This window comes from Cervus elaphus, chromosome 22 (genome assembly GCF_910594005.1).
Source record: "Cervus elaphus chromosome 22, mCerEla1.1, whole genome shotgun sequence".
NCBI lineage: Eukaryota > Metazoa > Chordata > Mammalia > Artiodactyla > Cervidae > Cervus > Cervus elaphus.
The window spans coordinates 622,625-644,521 of record NC_057836.1 but is presented as its reverse complement, the minus strand read 5'-3'; the positions used below and the strand labels follow the sequence as shown (position 1 = coordinate 644,521).

General features: G+C 66.2%; 2 protein-coding genes across 9 annotated transcripts in view; both read right to left on the bottom strand.

Moving 5' to 3' along the window:
* Positions 1 to 176: 176 nt before the first annotated feature.
* Positions 177 to 6,643, bottom strand: MAPK11 (mitogen-activated protein kinase 11). The gene is made up of 12 exons (XM_043882464.1): positions 6,158 to 6,643; positions 3,923 to 4,052; positions 3,784 to 3,842; positions 3,573 to 3,684; positions 3,472 to 3,501; positions 3,335 to 3,382; positions 3,140 to 3,254; positions 2,812 to 2,883; positions 2,495 to 2,574; positions 1,985 to 2,063; positions 1,730 to 1,903; positions 177 to 1,466 (listed from the first exon to the last, which is right to left on the bottom strand). Exons 1-12 carry the CDS (start codon positions 6,271 to 6,273, stop codon positions 1,387 to 1,389), a joined length of 1,095 nt encoding a protein of 364 aa, XP_043738399.1. The 5' UTR covers positions 6,274 to 6,643; the 3' UTR covers positions 177 to 1,386.
* A 3,596-nt stretch (positions 6,644 to 10,239) lies between these two features.
* The window catches only part of PLXNB2 (plexin B2), a 28,017-nt gene continuing 16,359 nt past the window's right edge, over positions 10,240 to 21,897 (bottom strand). For all 8 annotated transcript variants that reach the window (XM_043881364.1, XM_043881370.1, XM_043881369.1 and 5 more), the window contains 33 exons: positions 21,464 to 21,564; positions 21,234 to 21,360; positions 20,695 to 20,854; positions 19,895 to 20,009; positions 19,717 to 19,825; positions 19,538 to 19,639; positions 19,097 to 19,189; positions 18,629 to 18,710; positions 18,395 to 18,555; positions 18,160 to 18,308; positions 17,886 to 17,994; positions 17,607 to 17,743; positions 17,264 to 17,434; positions 16,779 to 16,908; positions 16,465 to 16,692; positions 16,159 to 16,335; positions 15,899 to 16,038; positions 15,716 to 15,816; positions 15,324 to 15,553; positions 14,927 to 15,108; positions 14,511 to 14,577; positions 14,202 to 14,348; positions 13,543 to 13,699; positions 13,194 to 13,294; positions 13,039 to 13,123; positions 12,764 to 12,918; positions 12,518 to 12,678; positions 12,294 to 12,441; positions 11,857 to 11,921; positions 11,613 to 11,688; positions 11,204 to 11,278; positions 10,964 to 11,102; positions 10,240 to 10,879 (listed from right to left, as the gene is read on the bottom strand). In XM_043881364.1, the coding sequence (XP_043737299.1) occupies positions 10,998 to 11,102; positions 11,204 to 11,278; positions 11,613 to 11,688; positions 11,857 to 11,921; positions 12,294 to 12,441; positions 12,518 to 12,678; positions 12,764 to 12,918; positions 13,039 to 13,123; positions 13,194 to 13,294; positions 13,543 to 13,699; positions 14,202 to 14,348; positions 14,511 to 14,577; positions 14,927 to 15,108; positions 15,324 to 15,553; positions 15,716 to 15,816; positions 15,899 to 16,038; positions 16,159 to 16,335; positions 16,465 to 16,692; positions 16,779 to 16,908; positions 17,264 to 17,434; positions 17,607 to 17,743; positions 17,886 to 17,994; positions 18,160 to 18,308; positions 18,395 to 18,555; positions 18,629 to 18,710; positions 19,097 to 19,189; positions 19,538 to 19,639; positions 19,717 to 19,825; positions 19,895 to 20,009; positions 20,695 to 20,854; positions 21,234 to 21,360; positions 21,464 to 21,564 (4,146 nt within the window). In that variant the 3' untranslated portion in view covers positions 10,240 to 10,879; positions 10,964 to 10,997. The remainder of the gene's footprint in view (positions 10,880 to 10,963; positions 11,103 to 11,203; positions 11,279 to 11,612; positions 11,689 to 11,856; positions 11,922 to 12,293; positions 12,442 to 12,517; positions 12,679 to 12,763; positions 12,919 to 13,038; positions 13,124 to 13,193; positions 13,295 to 13,542; positions 13,700 to 14,201; positions 14,349 to 14,510; positions 14,578 to 14,926; positions 15,109 to 15,323; positions 15,554 to 15,715; positions 15,817 to 15,898; positions 16,039 to 16,158; positions 16,336 to 16,464; positions 16,693 to 16,778; positions 16,909 to 17,263; positions 17,435 to 17,606; positions 17,744 to 17,885; positions 17,995 to 18,159; positions 18,309 to 18,394; positions 18,556 to 18,628; positions 18,711 to 19,096; positions 19,190 to 19,537; positions 19,640 to 19,716; positions 19,826 to 19,894; positions 20,010 to 20,694; positions 20,855 to 21,233; positions 21,361 to 21,463; positions 21,565 to 21,897) is intronic.

Here is a 21,897-nt window from a genome sequence, read left to right as displayed (position 1 = left end):
AGTGAGGGGCAGGTCTGGATCTGGACCAGACGCTGCCCAGTGAACCTCTGAGGGAGCGGGTTGATTCTGGGCGGACAGCCTGCTCTGTCCACCTCAGATCCCGCTGGCCCTCAGGGGCTGGCGGGATGCGGCCCTGCTCTACAGGCAGTAGGGGCAGCAGGAACTGGAGCCTGAGACACGAGCCAAGTGGGGGACAGGACCCCCTTTATTGCAAAACCCCTGTGCAGGCACTTGACACTCAGACCTCCCTGGTCCTGGAGGGTGAGAGGTCACCACCTGACAGAGAAGCCCCTTGATGGCGGGCCCACACCCCCAACACATCTGGAGGGTTCCTGTCCCAGAGGTCGCTGGGTCCCCTCCGCTCTGGAAGGACGGAGGACAAGGGCGGACCCACAGATTAGAGCACCCCAGGTCCCTGCAGCAGGACCAAGGGCGGCAGAGGTGGGGCTGGCACAGGTCTCTCCGTCCGCCTGGGGCCAGGATCCACCTCCACACTGGTGGGTGCCTCCTCGAGGCCGGAGCCCCCCAAGCCTGCCAGGCCCCCAGCGGGCCCGGGGCCCCGTGCCTCAGGAACCTGCTGCAGCCCCCATGTCCATGGGGAGAGGGTGTTTGCCCACAGGGATGCCCGTGGCCACCTGAGCCCCTTGCACGCCGCCCAGCAGGCTCTTAGCAAAGCCTCGCGCCCCACCCACATCGAGGACTGAAGGCAGGGGAGGCAACAGTACAGTCACCAGCACTTGGGCCTGCGGCTGGTCACACCGCAGGCTCCCAGGGGCCCTCAGACTCACACACGCCTGCGTCTGCTGGGATGTGTGGATTCCAGGACACATGCGGTGCGTACAGCACGGGTGGACATGTGGCTCCAGGCAGCCGCCCCACTCCGCCACCCCCACGGAAGACCCTTTGAGCCTCAGCACTTTTGAAGGGAACCCCTCACTTGCAGACCGAGCAGCTCTGACCATCAAGACTCTTCCTTTGTGCAGGGAGGCTCCCGCCCCAGTGTACTTACCCCCCGCCCAGAGCCAGCCCTCTGGGATCCAGGTCTGGAAACACACACACTGCCCAGGGAGAGGTCTTTTGGCACCCAGGTCCTCCCAAGGAGGCCCTAAAGGGGACTTCGGGAGGGGGCAGGAGAACAAGGACGTGCAGGACGCTGTGCCCAGACTCCCACGCCCGCGGCTCACGCCCGTGCAGGCATCCACACACGTGCAGGTTCCCCAGAAGGCGCAGCGTGAGGACGGGGGTCCCAGGCCAGGGCTGGGTGCCACTGGCTGTGGTGGCCTCAAGGCAGGCGCCCCCCATGGGGGTCTGGCAGGCCAGGGCTGGCGGCAGGTGGGCTCAGGCCCCTGCTTGGGTCCCAGAGGGCGGCTGGCAGGTGGCATTTCATCACTGCACAACGTCCAGGCTGCCCAGTGGCTGTGGGGGCTCTGGGGGCTTGAAGCTGAGGACTTCCTGGTAGGTGAGCTCTGTGCGGGGAGGGGGAAGCATGCACTCAGGCCCCCAGCAGCCCAGGCCCCCCACCCTCTGGGAGCAGCCTCTGCTCACGGGCCCCTTCCTGGACCCGCCTTGTGCGGCCCCCAGGTTTCTGGTGGACTCACCCAGGCCCAGCTCTAGCTGCCCCCTCCCGCCCCTGTGTTGGGAGTAGATGTCCCCCCACCCAGACCCTCTCGGAGGAGCGGGAGTCCCCCGCTGAGAACGGCCAGGGCCAGCCTCAGGGACATGGCCTCACCCTTCCACTCCTCCACCGTGCGCTCCTTGGCCTCCACGCTCTCGTCGTAGGGCTCCGCCTCGGGCTCGTCCTCCGGGTCATGGTACTGGCTGAAGTAGGCGTGGGCCAGGGCCTCGGCTGCGCTGACCCTCTGGTCACTGTCCAGCACCAGCATCCTGCCCAGGAGATCCACAGCTGCGGGGGCAGGGGTGCCAGGTCAGCTCCACCCCCAGGGCCGAGCGTGGAGCCCCACCCAGGCCCCGGGCCCGTCCTCACCCAGGGGGTTGGCTCCGCGGAAGATGCTCCTGAGGTCCTTCTGGGGCATGGGGGGCAGGGACTGGATGTAGGTCCGGGCCTAGGTGCCCACAGAAGGGTCTGAGGGGCTGTTCAGGGCCTCCCCGCCCCCGGCCCTAAGCCAGGCAGGGGCTTGATGGGAGAGGCCCCTGGCCTTTCTCTCCAACAAGCCTGGCCAAGGGCATGCGTGGAACAAAGACATCCCCCCTCGGATCTGGGGGCTCCAGCACCTTGCCTGGCCCCACAGGCCTGCAGGCCCAGGTGTGGTGCCACTCCACGGTCCGTGGCCAGGACGCTGCAGGTGCCAGGCTTCACCCGCCCTGTCCCTCAGGCCAGGATTGTCTCCCCAGGACACCCGTTTCTCCCTGAAGGGGGCCGTGCCCGCCTTGGGGTCTGTTCCACTGTGGCCCATGCTCCCCCCATGGGGCCCCATCTAGTCCCACAGCCCCCCTCCCACCAGGTCAGCAGAGGGGCTGGTGACCAACGACTCACATGTTCCGAGGATATCTTTGCTAGAACTTCAGGGCTGGGTGTGCCCACCACCTCCATGATACGCTTCAGCTGGTCGATGTCTGCCTGGCTCAGGAAAGGTCCAACGGCCAGGCATGGACTCTCCTGGGATCCCAGACCCCAGACCTTGGGTCACTGCCCAGACCCTGCTGTCCTGCCACTGGGGACAGTGATCCCAAGGTGGCATGGTGTGGGGCAGAGGAGGCAAGACTGTCCAGAAAGGGCCAGAGCCCACCTCCCTTGACCCCCACCCTGCAATAGGAGGCCCAACCCTCCTCCCCAACCTGAACCAAGGATACAGTCATTTCCAGGGAAGAGAGCCTTTCCCTGGAGCAGCTCAGCCATGATGCAGCCCACGGACCAGATGTCCACTGAAGGGGGAGGCGCACCATCAGTCTGCCCACCCCAAGTCCCGCCCCAGAGAGCCGGGGGCTGGACCCACCGGCCCCACGGTCACATCCAGGCCCCTTCCTGACAGCACCCTGGGCAGGGCAAGGGTCAGCCCAGGACCTGTGGTGCCCTGCCTTTCTGAAGGTCTGGTCTTGAGCGCCTGGCCTGTCCCAGAGGTCCTGGCCTCTGGGCCCGCCCGCCCGCCCCCGCAGGCCGCGCGGGTGGGGCTGCCACCACCTGTCTGGTTGTAGTGCATCCAGTTCAGCATGATCTCGGGGGCCCTGTACCAGCGCGTGGCCACGTAGCCAGTCATCTCCTCGTCTGCCTGGCGCGCCAGCCCGAAGTCAAGGATCTAGGGCGACGCCCGGCTTCAGCCCCGCGGGTCTCCACCTCCCTGCAGCCGCCTCCCTAGCCCCTGCCCTGGTTGCTCACCCTCAGCTCGCAGTCCTCGTTCACAGCCACGTTGCTGGGCTTCAGGTCCTGCGGGGCGGACGGGCGCTGTGAGAGGCCGGCAGAGTCCCAGGCGCAGGAACCCCGCCGCCGCCGCCGCCGCCGCGCACCGCACCTACCCGGTGGATGATCCCGGCCGAGTGGATGTACTGCGAGGAGGAGACGGCGGGGCGTCAGGCGCTGGCCCCTGCGCCCCCACCCGCGCCCGCTCCGCGCCCACCTTTAGCCCGCGCAGCAGCTGGTACACCAGGAACTGGACGTGCTCGTCGCTCAGCGCCTGGCACTTGACGATGTTGTTCAGGTCGGCGCCCATCAGCGTGGTCACCAGGTACCTGGGTGCGGCAGGGAATGAGCCCCGCGCCCCCGCGCCCCCGCGCCCCCGCCGCGCCGCGCCGCCCCTGCACCGCAGCCGCGCCGCCTCCGCTGCTCACACTTCGCTGAAGTCCTCGAGGGAGGTGGCTGGCGTGAACACGTCCAGTAGCCCGATGACCTGGGGGCACCAGGAGTCAGAGCCCGGCCCCGCCGCCGCCCTCGCGCCCCGCCCCCGCCCTCGCGTCCCACCCCGCTCACGTTCTCGTGCTTCAGGTGTTTGAGCAGCCGCAGCTCGCGGTAGGTCCTCCGCGCGTGGATCAGAGACTGGAAGGGCCGCGACAGCTTCTTCACCGCCACCCTCTGGCGCAGCCGCGTGTCATAGGCCGAGCTGCAAGGCCGCGCGTGAGGTCCAGCCTCGGTCCCGCCCTCCCCACTGGCCAGAAGGCCACTGGCACCAGCATCGGACCACACTCGCTCCCAGGCTCTCCCCTCCCTCCTGGGGTCTTCTTTTATTTTATTTTTTTTTAATATTATTTGTTTGGCTGTGCTAGGTCCTAGTGGAGGCATGTGGGATCTAGTCCCCTGAGCAGGGATTGAACTCTGGCCTCCCCGCCAGAGTTGGGAGGATAGCATCTTAGCCACCGGACCACCAGGGGAGTCCCCCTCCTGGGGTCTTGCTCCTTCCTCCAGAGGCAGGTCCCCTTCCACTGACCCCCTGACATCCGGCCTCCCTAGCCCACCTGAATTTCTCCTGACTCCTGCCCCTCTCTCAGGGTGGAAAGGGAAACAGCCAGAAGTGTGTTCTCAGAGTAGACGGTCCTTCAGCTCCCCGTGGGCCAGGGGATTGGGAGCCCCCTGAGGGGTCTCAAAGCCAACTCCAAAGCCCTGGAATATTCAACACGTGGAGGAGAACCTGACCAAAGGTGTGTGTTGCATCCCTATCTTTTTTTTTTTTTTTTTCCCCACCCCGCATCCCTATCTTTGACAGTGAGAAACTAGACAGTAGGAAATGTCCAGCAGAGGGTGGTGTCTGGACCCCCAGAGAATTCCCCTCCTGCAGCCCCACTCCCCCCTCCCCATGGAGGTGCAGACCCGCAGCCTCCATGCCCAGCTGCTCGGCGAGCCAAGCCCTCCCGGCTCCCGCCCCACTGCGGTCTCTAGGATCCAGCTCCAGCAAGCTGTCATGTGCGGCCACCCCAGCCCTCGACGCCCACACAGGGAGCCTCCTGCAGCACGTGGGATGCTCATGCGTGATGGTGGAGGAAAGCCGGTCTGGGGTGGGAGTCGGGGGGAATGTCCCTCACAGGGGAGGGGAGCAGACACTTTTCTGTCTGCAGGGTCAGCAGAGGACTGTGGGGAATGGCAGCAGGCCATCAACTTCACCCGAGGAGGGAGGGAGCCCAGGAGTGACACCTGTCTGGGGGCCCGCTTCCAGCCAGGGCTCTGTCAGCTCCCCCAGGAGCCAGGCGCACGTTGGCTCACACCCTCTCCTGCCCCTGAGGTGTTAGAGGGGAAGCCAGGGCCCAGTGGCTGGGGCGGCTGGAGTGGCCTGGGGTTCCCGAAGGCCGGCCAGTGACAGCGTGAGGCCCGAGGCCCAGGGGACCCCAAACCCCTGCTCCAGGCTCCAGCACTGGGCCCTGGGAGGGATCTGAGGAGTCCCACTTGGAACCTTCTGCCACATCCTAGAGCAACAACTCTCCCGGGGGCCTGCCTGCCCACACCCCTGCCCCACAGACAGCTGGCACCTCAGCGGTTCTGGATTGGGAGGGCACCCCTTGACATCCACACCCACAGCTGGCCTAACTGTCAACACTGAAACCCCAAGGACTGTCTGCAAGGCCCAGCCAGCCCCACCAGGTCCAGGGCCTCCCCAGGCCCCACCCTCCTGTCTGGGTCCCAGGGTCTCCGTGCAGTGTGCGCTCTCTTGGTTGGGGCAAAAATGGGGAGGGGTGTAGACCCTCTAAAGACTGTGGGGGATGGTAGGCTTCTCTGATCAGGCCTGAGCCCCATTCGGAGTCTGAGACCCCTTAGAAAACAGGGGAGGGGACCAGGCCCACGGAAGAGCTTGAGGTCATTCTTAGGCAGGGGTCTTGGCGCCCCACCCCCAAGCAGGGCTCTTCTTTTTCAAGCAAAACTACCCACCCTGCAGCGGGGGTATCTACCGGAGCCCAGGGCTGCCTGACCCTTGACCGGGGAACCCCAGATGCGTGGTCAGACATCCAGGGCCACGGAGACCGGCCCTTTCGCCAGCTGTGACTCCGCAGATTCAGACCCGGAGGAGGACGCCCTGGGCTGGAGGGGCAGGACCACCCTTCCCCGGACAGGGAGAGGCTCCGGCAGGAGTTTCCCTCGCGCCCCCACCCCCTATTCATTCCTTGGATCCGCGTAAGGCCCGGGGGCGGAGGCAGGGTGAGCCCCTCCCCGCGTGGGAACCCCGCTCGGGGGGGAGGGGCGCGCGCGGAGACCCCGCCGCCCGCCCCAGCCCGCCCCTACCAGACTGAGCCGTAGGCGCCCGAGCCCACCGGGCGCAGCCCCTGCAGCCGCTGCGGCACCTCCCACAGTGTCTTGTTCAGCTCCTGCCGGTAGAAGCCGGCGCGCGGGCCCGACATGTCCGGAGCGGCCGCAGCTCTGCGCGCGCCCCGCCCCGCGCCCCGCGCCCCGCGGAGCCCCAGCCAGCGGCGGGAGGCGGGGCGGGGCGGGGCCGGGGAGGGGGTTCCCGCAGACTAGCGCGCGGCTTCCTGCCGGCCCCGGGCGGCGGCCCGGCGGAAAGCGGCCTTCCCGGGGGAGGCGGGGTGGGAGCCGTGAAACGGCTCCTGGCTCCTCCCGCGGCCTCCTTCCAGGGACCGCGCGCCTCCCCCAAACGCGCCGCGTCTATCCTTGGCGCGGCACCGCACGGGCCGGGCCGGGCCGCGCCGCCTCCACCTCCTGGGCTCGGGTCCTCGCACCCTCCCGTGCCCGCACCCAGGGCGCCACCCCTGCCCATCTGCCTTCGCCCGCACTCCGCCACCCGCCTGCTCTGCGTCCTGGTCTCCCTGCTCCAACCTGCTCGGGGGCGGACACCCCTCCTCTCCCGGCTCCTCATCCCCTCCCCTCTCCCAGCGAGCTCCCCCTGGAATGAAGGCAGAATCCTCTAAATCAGAGAAGCCAGGGCGAATCATGGGAGATACGTGTATTTACATTTATATACGTATCAGAATAGAAAATAGCCCCTGAGAAAAGCTAGGCATTTGGTCGGGTAAGGTCCCCTCCGTCGTGGGCCGATGGCGGCGCCTTGGACCCTGGGTCGGCCTCACTTCCCTTCCCGTTTGGCCATCCGACCTTGGCCGTGTGGTTCCCTTCCTGGTAAAGCTTCCCCGGCCTGGTGAGGCCTCCTGCAGCGGCGGCTCCACGGCCGGGTCGGCCGCACTCTTGGGGAAGCGCAACTGCCGGGCCGGGCCCGGAGACCCGCCCTCAGGACCAGGGACAGCGGCGGCACCAGGGGGATTGGAGGGCTGGGCTCTTAGGAAACTCTCCCCACCGGGGCCCTCTTTGGGGCCTGGTACCCGTCCTCCTTATGAAGTAGCCCCCGCAGCTGTGACCTCTTCCAGGAAGCCCACTCTGACTTTCCCAGGTACTGCGGGGTCTGGAACTGCGACCTCCACCCCGCACGGGGCGTTTCCTCTCTGCCCTTGGAAGGTGCAGTTTGCACCGGCTGCTGTCACTGAAGGGGCTGGGCCTGTTTCAGCCTCTGTCTGGAGCTCTGGGCGGGAGCGGCTGCTTCTGTTTGACGTGACCAGGGTTCGGATAGAACATCTCTGGGGAGTCAGCCCCCTGACTCGCACCCTGGGGAAGTGGGGGGCCGGCGCTCGGCTGCCCCTCCCGAGAGTGCGACCTCAGGCTGAGTGCCCAACCTTTCCCTTTTTTGAAACAAACAAAAATCTGAGTTTTTGTGTGAAACCTCCTGATATTCAAATATGGATAACCAAATTAAAACATGTCAACGCAGTCCCAGGCAAACGAACAGTCGTGCCTGGCGAATCCGGGTCCTGCAGGGAGCCCAAAAGTCAGACGGGGTGCCGGGTCCCACTCCCAGCGCGCGGGCCTCAGTTCGCTCTGGGCGCCGGAGTGCGGGATGCGGTGTCCCCTCCCCCAGCCCCCGGCCCTACCCCCGCTTACTCTGGGCCCCGCGATGGGGACACCTTTCCCGGCTAGGCGAAGTGACTGAGGTTTTGTGCGGAGTTAATGGAGCTTCAGCTAAAGCCGGGAGGAAGGGGAGCGGCGGGCCGTGGGAACGGCCGCGCGCCGCAGGGAGGGGCGGCCTTTGTCTGCGCCGAGGCCGCGTGGGGCGGGCCGCGTTCCCATGGCGACCGGCGGCCCCGGCCGGGCGGGGTGGAGCGGGCGCCGGATCCTCCCTCCTCCAAGGGGGCCAAGAGGTCTGTCAACTAAGGGAGCCCCTCCCCGCCTTCTCCCGTCGCCCTCTTTCCCCCAGAATTCCAGACGCGAGTGGGGATTCTGTCCTCCGACAGGATCCGCACTTTTTTTTTCTCACTGTGCTGTGTTTACAGGGTCGCCCTGGCCGGTCTGGCTGGAAGGTAGAGGACGAGCCTGGAGCAGGGCTGGCATGGATCAAGGGCAGACAGGAGCGGCAGGCGCTGCCGGTGAGAGGAGGGCGCGGTGGGGCTGGCACAGACGCGCCCCCGTGAGCCCTGGGCCGCCGGAGGGCCCCCCAGATACCAAGATCCCACATGTCCATGTACACTGTCTCTCCACAGCCCCACACTGGTCTTCTGACTAGCTGCACGTCCCCCTGAAGGGAAGAAACCTTTAGGAAGGTCAGACGAACTTCCTAAAATGCTATCTGGCCCTGTCACAGGGGCCTCGTGACTTAGAGGATGTCTCATGCTCTCAACAATCAAGCAGGGTGTGGCCCTGGGCTGGCTGTTTTCTGCAGCTTGGAAGGAAAAGTCTTCGAGATTGCTCCTGGCTCCCACTGCACTGGGAGGAAAACGGGAAGTGGAGAGTGACAGAAGGCTGCATCACCCCTTGGTTTGTCAGTCTCCTGATCCCTCCAGGCTGGCCAGCCCACCCCTGTGCACCCAGCATCCACGCCCAGTTTCCCCACAGGCCCCATGAAAGGACGGCCTCTGGATCCATTCACATGCCTGTCCTCCACGGAGGAGGGCACCCCGCCTGTTGGACCTGCAGCAGAAGGCAGTCCCACCCACTCTCCCCCAGTTTCATGCCCAGCTACCAGTGGGGAGGAGGCAGAAGTGCCTGCTGAGGTCCAGTCTAGGAGCCAGGCCTCCAGGTCCCTGCTCTCTTGGGCCTCCCACCCTAACCCCCAAACTCTGCCCGCCCCCCATCTCCAGTTTAGCAGTATCTCGTTCCGATTTCCTGACTGGCTGGGTCTCAGTTCCTGACTGTAATACAGTGTCATTTCAGTGGTCCTTGGGGTGGGGGATGCCAATTGTGTGCCTTCCACATGGGAGATACCCACTCTTGTTTCATGTGGCTTGAAATTGGCTGCCTGTCCAGAAATGGCTCATAATCAAAAACCTAACCTGCTGAGACCTCTCAACCACAGTGGTGTACACCAGGTGGAGACACAGACTGGGGGAGCCTGCCAGTAGCATCCAGATCCTGAGAATAAAACCGCATGTACCGGGAAGCAGGTCAGACAGAACCCAAAGACACATGAGCACCTGGATGGAGCCGTATCTGAAGCTGGGCCCTTCACTTGCTTTTATGAAGCCGCTAAATCCCTTTTCTGCTGAGGTTGGTATTCTTGGACCTCACGGGCTCCCTCAGGGAAGGCCCTTTCTGCCCCCCTTTACTGCGGTGTAGCTAGTGCCTGGGACAACGTGCTGAGTGAACACATGGGGGCCCCGAGTCACTGACGCTGCGTGCGTGTGCACGCCCGTGTGCTCAAGGCATGTGTGCTTGATGGCCACGGGTTGTGCACCTCCTGGTTCCTGTGCTCTGCTCATGTGATTGGGAGCGAGCCCCTTCCCCCAGGGCGGCCTCTGGGGCAGCCCCCTCCCTGCACTAACCAAGGGGCCTCACGCCTTTGGGTACACGGCCCTTGAGCTCTGTGTATGTCCTGAGTCATCCTGGGCTGGTCTAGGGGACCCAGGAGGTGCCAACCCTGAAGGGCCCACAGCCTTGAACAGGGGGGACACACAGCCTCTCTTCAGGGACTACCGTGCCCACCCACGTGTACGCAGTAGGAGCTGACCAAACGTGTGCTGGTTGGACCACACTGGGGCACCCCACCTCGGCAAGGAGGAAACAGCTCCCCAGCGCTCATGCCATGCCCGCTCCTAGCACCAGACGGGGCCCGAGCCAGCCCCACCCCTACTGGGCGGGGACGTCTCCTTGCTTCTCAGGGTCTCTGGGACCAGCTCCTCTCCACAGCCTAGAACTCACGGCCCGGGTCTGACCATCATCCTATCCCGCTGGGGCCGCAGGGAAGACAGGGACCGAGGCTCCACAGGCACAGCAGGAGGCGGGCTTCTGGGGCCAGAGAGAGAGTGCACGGAAGTGAGGCCACAGGCAGCTGTGCAGGGACGGCAGACCGGAAGAACCCAGCCAACCAGCAGAATGAAAAAGACAACTGTATTCGATTTACAATTCACAAGATTTACAAAAAGGGTTGGGGTGGTCCTGGCAGACCCGCTCCTGGCCCCCCAGACCTGGGCAGGGCCTCCAGGTCAGCCTGTCTGACAGGCCGAGACCAGGACCACCCGTCTGCTGGGTCCCTTCTGGCCGCCTGGGCCTCGACGTCTGACGTCCAGCTTGACCTTTGAGGTGGGGCCTGCAGCACGGAGTCCCCGGAGTGCCGGCACCCCGCAGGGCAGGCCCGCGAGGCCAGCGAGGCATCGTACCGCTTCTCTGCCTCCGTCCGGGCGGGGCGGACGCACACAGTCCGGGCGCTGGGTCCCGGGGGCCGCAGGCACTCAGGCCCCGCCACTGGAGGCCGAACCCAGGTGTCTGAGGCGGCTGCTGGTGCTCGGGGAGGGGGCTGAGGCCTGACTGCCCCCAGCGGCCCAGCGTGGCACCGGGGCGTAAGGCACGTTTTTCGAATCACTCAGGAGACACACCGGATGCTGGTTCTTCGGGAGGGAGCTGGTGTTGGCGGCCCCCGGCTCTATTGCTCAGGGAAAGATGCTAACGTGGCTACAGACTTTGAGGGGGGGATCCCCCACCACACACACTCGGAAGCCCGGGGCTGCTCCTCTGCAGGAGAGAGAAGGGGTGAGTCCTGCCCGCCGGGCCCCGCCCCCCAGGGCTGCCCAGCACCTGGCCCCGTGCATCACACACCTGTGTCCCAGACTGTGATGCTGGAGGTTGGAGGTCAGAGGTCCGTGACTTTGTTCTCAAGCGCAGCTGCGATCTGCTGGAGCCGAAAGGCCAGCTGCATCTTCTGTGCGGCGGGGTCCTCCTCCAGGGCATTGATGATCTTGGTTGGGGGGTTGGGGGGGGCGGGTGACGTCAGACCACAGGCCAGGGGAGGGGGCGCCCGATGAGCGCTGCCGTCCCCAGGGAGGCCCGGCCCCCTACCTCGTCGTAGTACTTCTGCGTGTACTGGTAGAGCTGGTGCAAGGCCACGACGGTGTTCAGGGAGTCTGTGTGCGCCTGAAGGGCCGGGGCAGGGGCTGCATGACCCACAGGGGCCGGAAGCCGTGCCCCAGCGGGCGGGCAGATGCGCAGGGCCCCCCTCCAACCCCGTCACAACGCTTAGACACACAGCGTGCCAGGCACAGACGACTTCCCATCCATGCGGGCCCCAGGCAGGTGGGGCTGGCTCAGAGCTGCCCTCAGCTCCCCATGCGCCCCATGGCCCCTCACCGGTGCCTCTCCAGGTCCTGTGAGCATGTCACCTGCCCCCCCAAGTGGGGCCTTCAGGCGAGGTAGGAGGCTAACCCTGGGGGGTGGGGCTCTCAGCCTGCGCCCCCCGTGCCCCCCTTACCCGGGAAATCTCTGCCAGGTGTGTGTTCATGTCCTGGTCGCTGACCTGCACCATCTGTCTGATCCCCTTGTAGTAGCTGCGGGGGAGAGAGTTACACAGGGTGGGGGGTACTGGAAGCGGGGGGCAGTGGTCCCCAGAGGTGGGCCCTCCTCCTGATCACCCGCACCACCCAGGGGCCCCACTGGGTGGGCGCTGAGGGTGGTCAGGCGGGGCCTCGCCTGGCGGGCGGATGTGCGGGACTTACTCCTCCACCATCTTCTTGTAGGTGGAGATCTCCTTGGCGTAGAGGAGCTTGTTGCTGGGAGAGTCCTGTGGGGATTGGAGCCAAGTGACACCCAGGCCAAGATGCCCAGAGAAAGCAGGGTGTGCGGAGGAAGGGGTCCCACAAGATAGCTGCCCTGCCCAGCCACAGACCTGATGGTGCTTTCGTCATTTTGTAATTTACAATAAAACTCACTCTTTCTCGTGGAAGGGGAAGGACGACAGGGTCCCTAACTGCCAGAGGGCCGCTCCCCATGGGGCCTCCCATCATGCCAGGGACCAGCACCTGTTTTCGTCCTGACCTCCAGCCCGCACGTGCAAACCCACACCCGAACTGACCCCCTCACCCCACCGCAGCCTGCTTCCCTGATGCCCCCAGTCCAGGCCCCACCCCGCCAGGCTGCCCACAGCTGCACGCACGCGGCTCAGCTTGTGCTCTGTGCGTGTGCAGGCGTCCATGAAGGTCTGTGCGATGACCGACAGGGAGGCGTCCACCACCTCGTGGACGTGCACGTCGAAGATGAAATGGGGGTTCTTGAGGATGTTTACCCAGAAGCGGAGCGGTAAACTGAGGCAGAACAACAGGGTGTGAGGAGGAGCCTCCGGGAGCAGGGCGGGCGGGGTGGGTGGGGCCGACTCCCCACCTGTTGGTCTTCCAGATGTGGATAGTGTCCTCATCCTTAATGTCATGCTTTTCTGCCTGCTCGTCCAGGAAGTCAAAGAAGTACTTGACCGCCGGTGGCACCGCATTCCCGGGCGCCAACACGCTCTGGAAGAAGTTGTCCACGAACTGCTGCAGCGTGCCCTGCGGGGCGGGACAGGGCTCAGCACGGCAGGGTGGTGCGGGCAGGAGGGCCGGGCCTGCCGCCCACACGGCCCCCGAGGCCCACCTTGACGGACAGCAGGCGGGTCAGGTAGATCTCGGTGATGGCCTTGGTGCGCTCCTTCTCCTTGACGCTGCCGCGCTTGCATTTGCCCTCATCCACCTCGTCCGCGGGCCTCACCAGGTGCCACACGCGGTTCTCCTCCTCCAGGAGGGCGTGGCCTGTGGGGGGCGGGTGCTGAAGGACGACCAGAGCCCAGGGCTGGGGTCCCAGCACTGGGTGGACCCTGGTTCAGGACCTCCAGGGGCCAGAAGGGGCCAGACGAGGGGGAAGGGACTCACGCTCCCCAGGCAGGTCCTGCTGGCTGTCCTCAGGCTGCTGGGAGACCCCCACTTTGGACAGGATGAGAGTGGCTCCATCCCGGACCTGGGGAACAGGGACATGAGGGCCGGCCCCGCACCCCGCCCTCCGCGGGCTCTGCCTCTGCCACACTCACGTTGTAATGCATCAGCGTGTTGACACGCCGCCACCGGCCCTCCCGCTGAGAGGTCAGGTCCAGGTCTGACAGGATCTGGGCTGTGGATCCGGGACGCCACTCTGTGGGACGACACAGCCCAGTTCCAGGGACCCATCCCAGCCCCCGCCCCCACCTCCCAGCCCGCCTCCCTCTTGTCACATGCCCGCCCCCCCACCCTGGCTGACCGGGAGCACACAGCCCGGCTCCAGGGACCCCAGCCCAGCCCAGCCCACCCGGCCCAGCCTCCCTCTCGCCACCCGCCCACCCCCCGCCCCAGCCGACCAGGCTTCTCCGGGCACAGAGCCAAGCCTCCAGGGATGGGGCTCACCAAGGACCACGCTGTCAGCCTTGGGCCAGCGGGAGCAAGGCTGTGTGCGGTACACCTGGTCGATGATCTTCTCCTTGACCTGGGAGATGGTGTCACAGTTGAGGACCTTGACCGGCACCGCATCGACCCCTTCATCCTGGACGATCACGCTCACCGTCTGCCGGGGGCACAGAACAGAGGACCAGCTGGGGAGGGGCCCTCGCCCTTGCTCGCCCCAAACTGGAAGCAAGCTTGGGCCTCCTGCTGATGGCAACCTCTCTGGTGGAGGAGAAGGGGCGGAGCGTCCTGAGCCCCGACAGTACCCGGACCTCACCTTTACCTGCACTGTGGCTCAGCAGGACAGACAACAGGGGGCTGAGGCTGCTCACGCACAGCTATGACGCCACACACAGGTAATCACAGGAGCACACGTCACACACCGCCTCCCCACACACACATTTACCACCACACACCTGGTGTGCCGGGCCCCACACGTGCCTGCAGCAGGCTGGGGCTGTGGCCCTTAGAGCCCCTCTCCAGGGATCCAGGACCCAAGCCCCTCCCTGGGCAGGGGTGGGCCCAGCACAGGGGATGGGTGCTAATGTAAGTCCGTGAAGGAAGCAAGTGGTATCCAGTTTCTGGTTCTGAGGCTGGCCCGGAACCTGGCCCCGGGGGCTCACCAGGGGTGTGTACTCCACGTCATCCCCCAGCAGCCCCGTGTCGTTGAGGGTGTACTTGGCTTTCTTCTGCACGGCGTCCACGGGACCCTTCTCCACCTGATGCTTGATGGCCTTGAAGAGCTTGTACAGTGGCTCCCCTGCACTGTCCTGGAGCAAAGCATGGTGGCTGAGCCAGGGGTGGGGCTGACCGAGCCAGTGTGGGAAGCAGAGCCAGCCAGATGGAGCTGGGCCCCAGGGAGGTGGGCACTGGAGGGTTCCAGCACCACCTCGCCCCTCCCCCACCCCCTGGCAGAGCCGGGTGGGACCCACCTTGAGATACTGGTACAGGCAGATAGACATCCAATTAGACAGCATTCTCTCCACCACTGTCTCAGACCTGGAGGTGCAGAAAAGCTTTGTACAAGGGACCCGCTAGGGCCCCGAGGATCAGCTGGCTCTTCCAGGTACCCAGGCCAGGTATGGCAGCCCAGACTCCATCCACGTCCCGGGTCTCCATCTCCTGCAGTGACGAATCTCCCAGGTCCCTCAGGGAGGGCATTTCATCACCCACCCCACGCGACAGTGCTGACCACATGGAGGAGCAGAGACCACCTGCTAGCAACAACGCCCCCCTCTGCCCTCCTCACTAGCCCTGGCTACACCTGCTGGCCAACCAGGTGCCTGGACGAGCCTGTGCGCCCCGCTGCACCCCGACGCCAGGCGGGCACCCGCCCTGCCCCACACACCTGCGCAGCATCAGCTTGGGATTCTTGGCCACCACGTACTGCTCCATGAGCTCCAGGAAGAGCGTCCGCATGATGTCCGTGTAGTACTCCAGCTTCCCGTGCAGCGCCACGGTCAGCAGCGACGCAAAGTAGACCTTGGCGCGGGCCGAGAACTCCCGCTGGTTCTCCAGGGTGTGGATGAACTAAAGCGCAGTCTGGTCAGAGCCCCGCCCCCAGAGGCCCCGCCCCCCAGAGGCCCCGCCCACGCACACAGGGACTGCCTCCTCCCCGCCCACACTCAAAGGCCCCGCCCCCCAAGGGACCGCCTCCTCCCCGCCCACACTCAAAGGCCCCGCCCCCCAAGGGACCGCCTCCTCCCCGCCCACACTCAAAGGCCCCGCCCCCGGCCCCCGCTCACATTGATGAGGAAGCACTTGCTGTTGAGCAGGTTGGAGAACTGGTAGAGCGCCTGCTCCACCACCGGCCGCCGAGACTCGGGGATGTCTAGCTTGCCCGTGATCATCACGTCCTTGTCGCCATCCTTGGAGGGCAGGAAGAAGACGCGGTCGGTGTAGGTCTTATAGTCCAACACGGGGATGCCTGCCTCGTGCACGTCGTTGGTCTGGTCTTCCATCTCAATCATCAGATCTGCAACGGGGTACGGGTAAGGCACGCGTGGTCGTAGCTGGCCACCCGCCCCCCTCTGCCCGCCCCCGGAGACCCCCTCTCCCAGAACCTGGCCCCAGAGCCCTGCCCTCCCAGGACCCGCCCCCGAGCTCCCCCTCTCCCAGGACCCGCCCAGAGCCCTACCCGTGAACTCTTTTTTGCAGCGGTCCCGCACACTCTCCTCCAGGCCCTCCAGCTGGGACTTGATCTTCTCGTACTCGCGCTCCGCCTGCTGGCTCTTCCTCCTGGGAGCACAGGGAAGCTCGTGGGACCCGGCCTAGGTGGTGCTGGCTGGTGGGTGTGGCCGAGGGGTGGAGGCTGGCTCACCAGTAGCAGTAGACAGACACGGCGATGACAGCCACCATGGGCCCGATGACCAGCGGCAGGATGAGGCTGAGAGGCACGTCGCTCGCACGCGTGTCATACTCCACTCGGCCCAGCACCCACTCCCGCGAGCCGAACTTCACCTGCGTGGGGACGGATTCAGCAAGGACCAGGGGGGCCCGCAAAGACACCCCTGCGCGCCCTTCAGCCGCGCCACCCACATGCACGATCCCGCGCCCCCCTGCCGCGCCGCCCTCACGCACGATGAACTCTGGCAGGTTGTGGGCCGTGTCTCGCTTCTGCCTCCGCTTGGGAGGCGGCTGCACCTCTGGGGGCTCACAGTACAGATCCGTCTCCGTCAGCGTCTTCATGATGCAGCGCTCGGCGCCCACGAAGGCTTCCGCCTCGTGAATGGTCATGGCCTTGTTCAGATTGGTGCCCTGAGGTGGGCAGCGGCGTCACAGTGACCATCAGGGCATCTGAGGCCCCAACCAGCTCAGGCCAGGCCTTGGGCTGCTCCCTGCCCGCACCGCTCAGAACCTGCCCCCCGGGGCTGCGCTGGTCCTCACCCGCGCGTGAATGAGCTTGTTGACCTGCTTCTTGACACCCCCGGTGAAGTTCTCGAAGGTGGGGTCGGCAACGTACTCAAAGGCACCAGCCTCCGTCCTGAGCAGGGCTTGGTGTCCATCCATCCGGATGAGTGCAGTGAGGTTGTAGGCCTCGGGCTCGTCGGGGACGGCCGGGGACAGGAACACGACCTTGGAGTCATTGTAGAACACGTACTCCGTGCCCACGACCTAAGGGCCGAGGCAGGACCTTCAGGCCACCTGGCACAGGTGGCATCCGGCCCTGGCCTGTACCAGCAGCGGGCACCAGGACTGACCGTCAGGGGCTGCAGCGGTCCGGTCTCCCGCCGCTGTCTCCAGGACTGCAAGGGCTCGGCTATGACCACCATGGCGAACCTCTGGATCAGGCTGAAGCCCTGTCCTGTGACGTTGATGCTCCGGCCACCACTGGAGGACGGGGAGGAGACAGTGCCAGAGTGGGCACACCGGGCAAGGCAAGTGCCCTGCAAGGCCATGTCCCTGACCCCACCCACCACGACCTGGGATGTACTTCTGCAAGGCAGAAGCTGTGTCCAGAGCACCCGACTGAGCGCTGCCACCCTGCACTGTCGGGGGGCAGGGAGGCTGTCCACCGGGGTGTCTGGGGGAGGGACCTGGGGGACAGGGGTGCTCTGGAGGCCTCCTCCTGTCACCCTGACCTGCATCTGCCAATCCTCACGAGGCTGGTGGGAACAGAGCGCCTGGGAAACAGCTGGACGGGGTGGGTGTGGGGGCACCTGCCTCCGAGGGCCCCCTCTCACACCTGACGAAGCTCCGCAGTGGCTCGAAGGCCCGTAGTACTGGATTCTCACGGTAGGTGAAGGTGATGCCAGGGCTGGGCACTTCGGAGCCCCCGTAGTAAACCTTCAGGGCCAGCTCTCCCGGAACCGACTGGGGGCCAGTGACACATTGAAGCTGTGCCCCAAACTGTGTTCTGGAGGTATGAGAGCCGGTCAGCGTCAGCCCTGCCCGGGGACCACCCCAGGCCCAGGCCAGTGGGTCCACTGCCCCCTCCAGGACGGACACAGGGTCATGGCCAGAGGGCCCTCACCCTGTCCCCAGGACCAGGGGAGACCAGTATTTGGCGACCTGTGGGTGACACCCACACGTTACAAGGGACGTCATTGAGGGTCACTCTCACGTCTTCCTCAGAGCCCGTGTCCAGGTGGGTGCCGTTGATGGTCAGCGTGGTGCCGCCCGCCTGCGGCCCCTGCTTGGGCTCCACACTGCGGGGCTGGGGCTGCTGGAAGAGGGGCAGGGCATCTGGCTCAGGGCTGGGCGGGGACGCAGCCCCTCCGCCCAGTTCGGGCCTCCCCTGGGCCACAAACACTGTCAGGAGGCCCCCAGACCTCACCCACATCTGTGCTGACCTGCCAGGTGCTTACCTGGTAGGTGAAGAGGACGTCAGGAGGCGAATGGCCAAGCTTCCCATTGACGTCCACCTCCACGCCGCCTGTGAAGGGCGCCTCTGCAGCCTCGATGGTGCACACAATCCTGCATGGGTGGCAGGCAGGTGGGCACACGCTGTGGGTGTGCAAGGCCTGGGCACCCACGCACACCTGGACCGTGTCTTCCCTCTCCACGCCCCCCAGTCCCCAGGCCCCCCAGGACAGGGCCGAGTCCAGCCCTGGGAGTCCAGGTCATGGGCTGCCCACTCACCGGGTGGACACAGAGTACCGTTCTGGCTCAAAGGCACAGTTCTGGCCAGCCACGGTGACCCTCTTCACATCGTCTGCTCTGACCCCCAAGTTTGACCCAAGGATGGTGATGCGGATGCCTCCGCCCAATGGGCCGGTCTCAGGCTGGATCTGAAATTGGCAGAGCCAGGCTGACCTGGGGGTCCCAGGCCGGCGGGACCAGAGCTCTCCTGCAGGTGAGGGGGCAGGGGGCTCACCCTGGTGACGACGGGTGGCGGGCACTCGGAGGTGGCATTGCTGCACAGGGCCTCGTACACACAGCGGCTCTGCCCGCTGCACCACACGCAGCGGTAGGCGGGGTCAGCGGCCAGGCACAGGCTGCAGTCGCTGCGGCCGAAGGAGCAGTTGTAGAGGGTCACTGCAGAGGGAGAAGCCGGCTGTTGGCAGGGCCGTGCTGCTTCCCGTGCCCGTCTGCCCGCCCGCCCGCCTACCTTGGAGCCGGCTGTCAACATTCTTGCCGGAGGATTTGACGTACAGGTGCAGGGGCAGTGTCTCGTTGGCGTCGTGCATCAGCTAGGGGCACACGGGGACACACTGCACCCCCTGCTCCCACGAGGTCCCCGACGGCCATGACCATGTGTCCCCGCATGGCGGAGGGTGATTCCCATTCCAGGGAGCCGGGGGACACGGGGACGCCCCGAGGCTGCACCTGCCTGCCGCCTGCTTCCTCAGCAGGGTGGTGTGGTGGGCCTGGACCCCCGACCCCTCAAGGTTGGTGCTGTTCAGTCTCACAGTCGTGTCTGACTCTGTGCGACCCCATGGACTGCAACACGCCAGGCCTCCCTGTCCTTCACCATCTCCCAGAGCCCACTCACACCTGTGTCTGCTGAGCTGAGCTGCCTCCACGGGGCTGGCCCTTGGGGTCCACCAACCCGGCCCACCCACCCCGGGAGGTGTACCTTTGGGGTCCGAAAAGAGAAGGTTCCTGGCTCCTGGGTGCTGACTGACGCCTCAAACTTGAGCAGGTCACTGCCCACAAGCAGTGGAGAGCCCTGCCAGACAGGCCAGTCAGGACACCCCAGCCGGGCCACCCCACCCCACCCCGGGCCCCAGAGCCCACCGTCCCACACAGCTCCCGGGCTGCCAGGCTGCCCCCGCCCAAGGGACACTCGGCCACACCATGGTCCCCACCTGGGCCCACAGCCTGCTCCCTCCTGAGCAGCACTCGCTGCCCGCCTCCTAAACCCTAAACCCGCGCGGCCTGTCCAAATGCCCCCCATCCTCCCAGGCCCCTCCCTCACATGCTGGGCCCTGAGCACAGAAGCCCAGGGCGCCGGGGTCTGCAGGGGGCGGGCCCAGAGTAAGCCCCGCCCCCAAGCCCTGGCCCGCAGGACCCCCACCTGCACCGTGTCCAGGTTCTTGCCCTGGAAGGTCACGTCCGTCTCGTGGTTCACGGGGATGACCAGCGGGCTGGGGTTCAGGAACTGGGGGCAGTCGTCCTCCTGGGGAGGGGGAGTGGTCAGGGTCTGCCCTGCTGCGGCTGAGCAGCCGGGCCCCCCAGTGGCCCCAGGCCCCTCACCATGTGGGCGCTGACGACGCCGTCCTCAGGGCCGGGCGAGGCCTGCTGACACGCGTGCTCGCGCAGCACCCACTGGCAGGTCCAGCGATTGCTGGCACAGGAGATGCACCTGGAAGAGGGGGCGGTGAGGGGCGTGGGGGCCGCAGCGGGGCCGGGGGCAGGCGGGGGAGCCACTCACGGCAGGTTCTCCTGCAGGCTCATGGCCTCCTGGCAGTCATAGAAGGGGTACCGGTGGGAAGTCAGAAAGACGTTGCCGCGTTTGAAGAGGAGCTTGACTGTCACGGCCACGTGATCTGCGGAGGGACAGCGTCGGGCGGGGCTGCAGGCGAAGCTGGCCCGTAGGGGACAGGAAGCTGGAACTGGGCCTCCCTCGGCCCCAAGCCCGCCTTGCATCAGAGTCTCCCACAGGAGGCCACATGCAGAGACCCTGACTGGAGCCGGCCCCGAGGGCTCAGTTGGGCCTCTATCAGATCCCGGCTCAGGTATCGCTCTGCCCCCCACCGCGCCCTGAACTGCCAGCAGTCTTTCTGTCCCTGCAGGCGTCGAGGGCCGTGGTTCCCTTGTGTCTGGGGCAGAGCACTTGCCAGGTCCCAGCCACGTCACTGCACAGGCCCTGCCTTCACCATGAGCCGGCTTCCACCGCCCCACGTGCTCACGGGACAGGCTCGGCGCCAGGCCTGGCCTCCAGGGACAGCCTCACAGGTCTAAGCTGGCTGGGGCAGGGAGGGAGGGGCGGGTGCCCAGCACACATTCCCTGCATGCCGCCTGGCCAGGGTGCGGCCCTGGGGTCTCAATGGGCACCCCAGGGCCGGTCGGGGGTGGGGAGCCTGGGGTCTCAGTGGGCACCCCGGGGCCGGTCAGGGGTGGGCAGCCAGGGCCGGGCTCGCTGGGCAGCCTAGGGTCAGTCGGGGGTGGGCAGCCTGGGGTCTCAGTGGGCACCCCGGGCCTGGGCTTGGCGGGCGGCAGCAGGTGCCTCACCCTGGCCAGGCGGCGTGCGGGGGAGGCTGCTCCTGCTTGGCGAGTTGCAGACCACGGTGCCCTCCTGCAGGCGTGCGGGGTGAGGCGGCGATCCTCCAAAGAGGCACAGCAGCGTGTCGTCGTCGCTCAGGGCCGGGAGGGGGCTGACAGTCAGCTGCACCTGGGAAAGGGCCGCGCCGCTCATGCCAGGATGCTTCGGCCCCGACCTGGCGTGCGGGCCACCTCCCGGCCCAGCCCCACCCGGGGCACCTGTCCCCTGCTTGGCTCTCTGGCCACCCTCCTGAATGTGGACCCCTACCCCCTGGAAAGCCCTCTAGAACCCAACTCCGTTTCCCCTGCATGGGACCCCCTTGGGTCACTCCTGGGTCTGCCCTGGATTCTCAGGGGCACCCCAGGTCACAGGGGACCCCACGAAGGATGGAGTCCCTGTGCCCAGGCCCGCACCCACAGCCAGGAGCACAGCCCTGTATGGGCCTCTAGTCGTCTCCACAACCTGGGTCAGGAGCAGCCTTGCCTCCACCCCGGCCCGCCCCACTCACCTCCCCCTGGGTCTGGCGGCTCATGTTCTGCGGGTGGGCCCCAGTGATGGCCACGCAGGACTCGTTGCGGCTCCACAGCCAGTGGCCACTCTCGTCAGCCCGGGGGCACTCTGCCTTCCTGGTGCAGCTACAAGGGCGGGGGGCAGCCTTAGCCTGGCACCTGTCAGCCCCTGGGCTGGGGCAGGGCTGGACCCCCGGATTCAGGGCGGGGCTGAGCCCCCGGCACTCACCGGCCCTCAACGACGCACCAGCCACAGTAGGGGTCCTGTGAGCTGTGGCAGTGAGTGCAGCTGGAGAAGCTTGCACACTCCTGCACGAGAAGCCGGAACACCTGGGGGCACCCGGGCAGCGAGCATGACTCCAGACACCAGCCAGAGAGGAGCCCCCCAGACAATGATGCCTGGCTGCACCGGCTCAACCCCACCTTTCCCCACTAAGCCTCAGGAGCCTCAACACCGACGCAAGGCTGAGCAGGGACAGCTCCCGGCAGCCCAGAGGCTAGACTCGCCCGGGATCAGCTGGCGCCGGGTTCCAAGGAGCCAGGGGAGCCTTAGTTACAGCACCTCCCCGGTGCCTGTTGCATCAGCGCCCAAGAGGCTGTGGGACTTGGCCCATCTGAGCTCACAGGAGCGGCCCCTCAGCCTGACTTGCCCTTGGGAAGGCC

Coding starts and splice junctions, on each gene's coding strand:
- MAPK11 (XM_043882464.1), bottom strand. CDS start 6,273: ATGTCGGGCCCGCGCGCCGGCTTCTACCGGCAGGAGCTGAACAAGACA. Junction 3,685..3,783: donor CTCGAGGACTTCAGCGAAGT/GTGAGCAGCGGA, acceptor TGCCGCACCCAG/GTACCTGGTGACCACGCTGA. Junction 1,904..1,984: donor CCGCGGAGCCAACCCCCTGG/GTGAGGACGGGC, acceptor CTGCCCCCGCAG/CTGTGGATCTCCTGGGCAGG.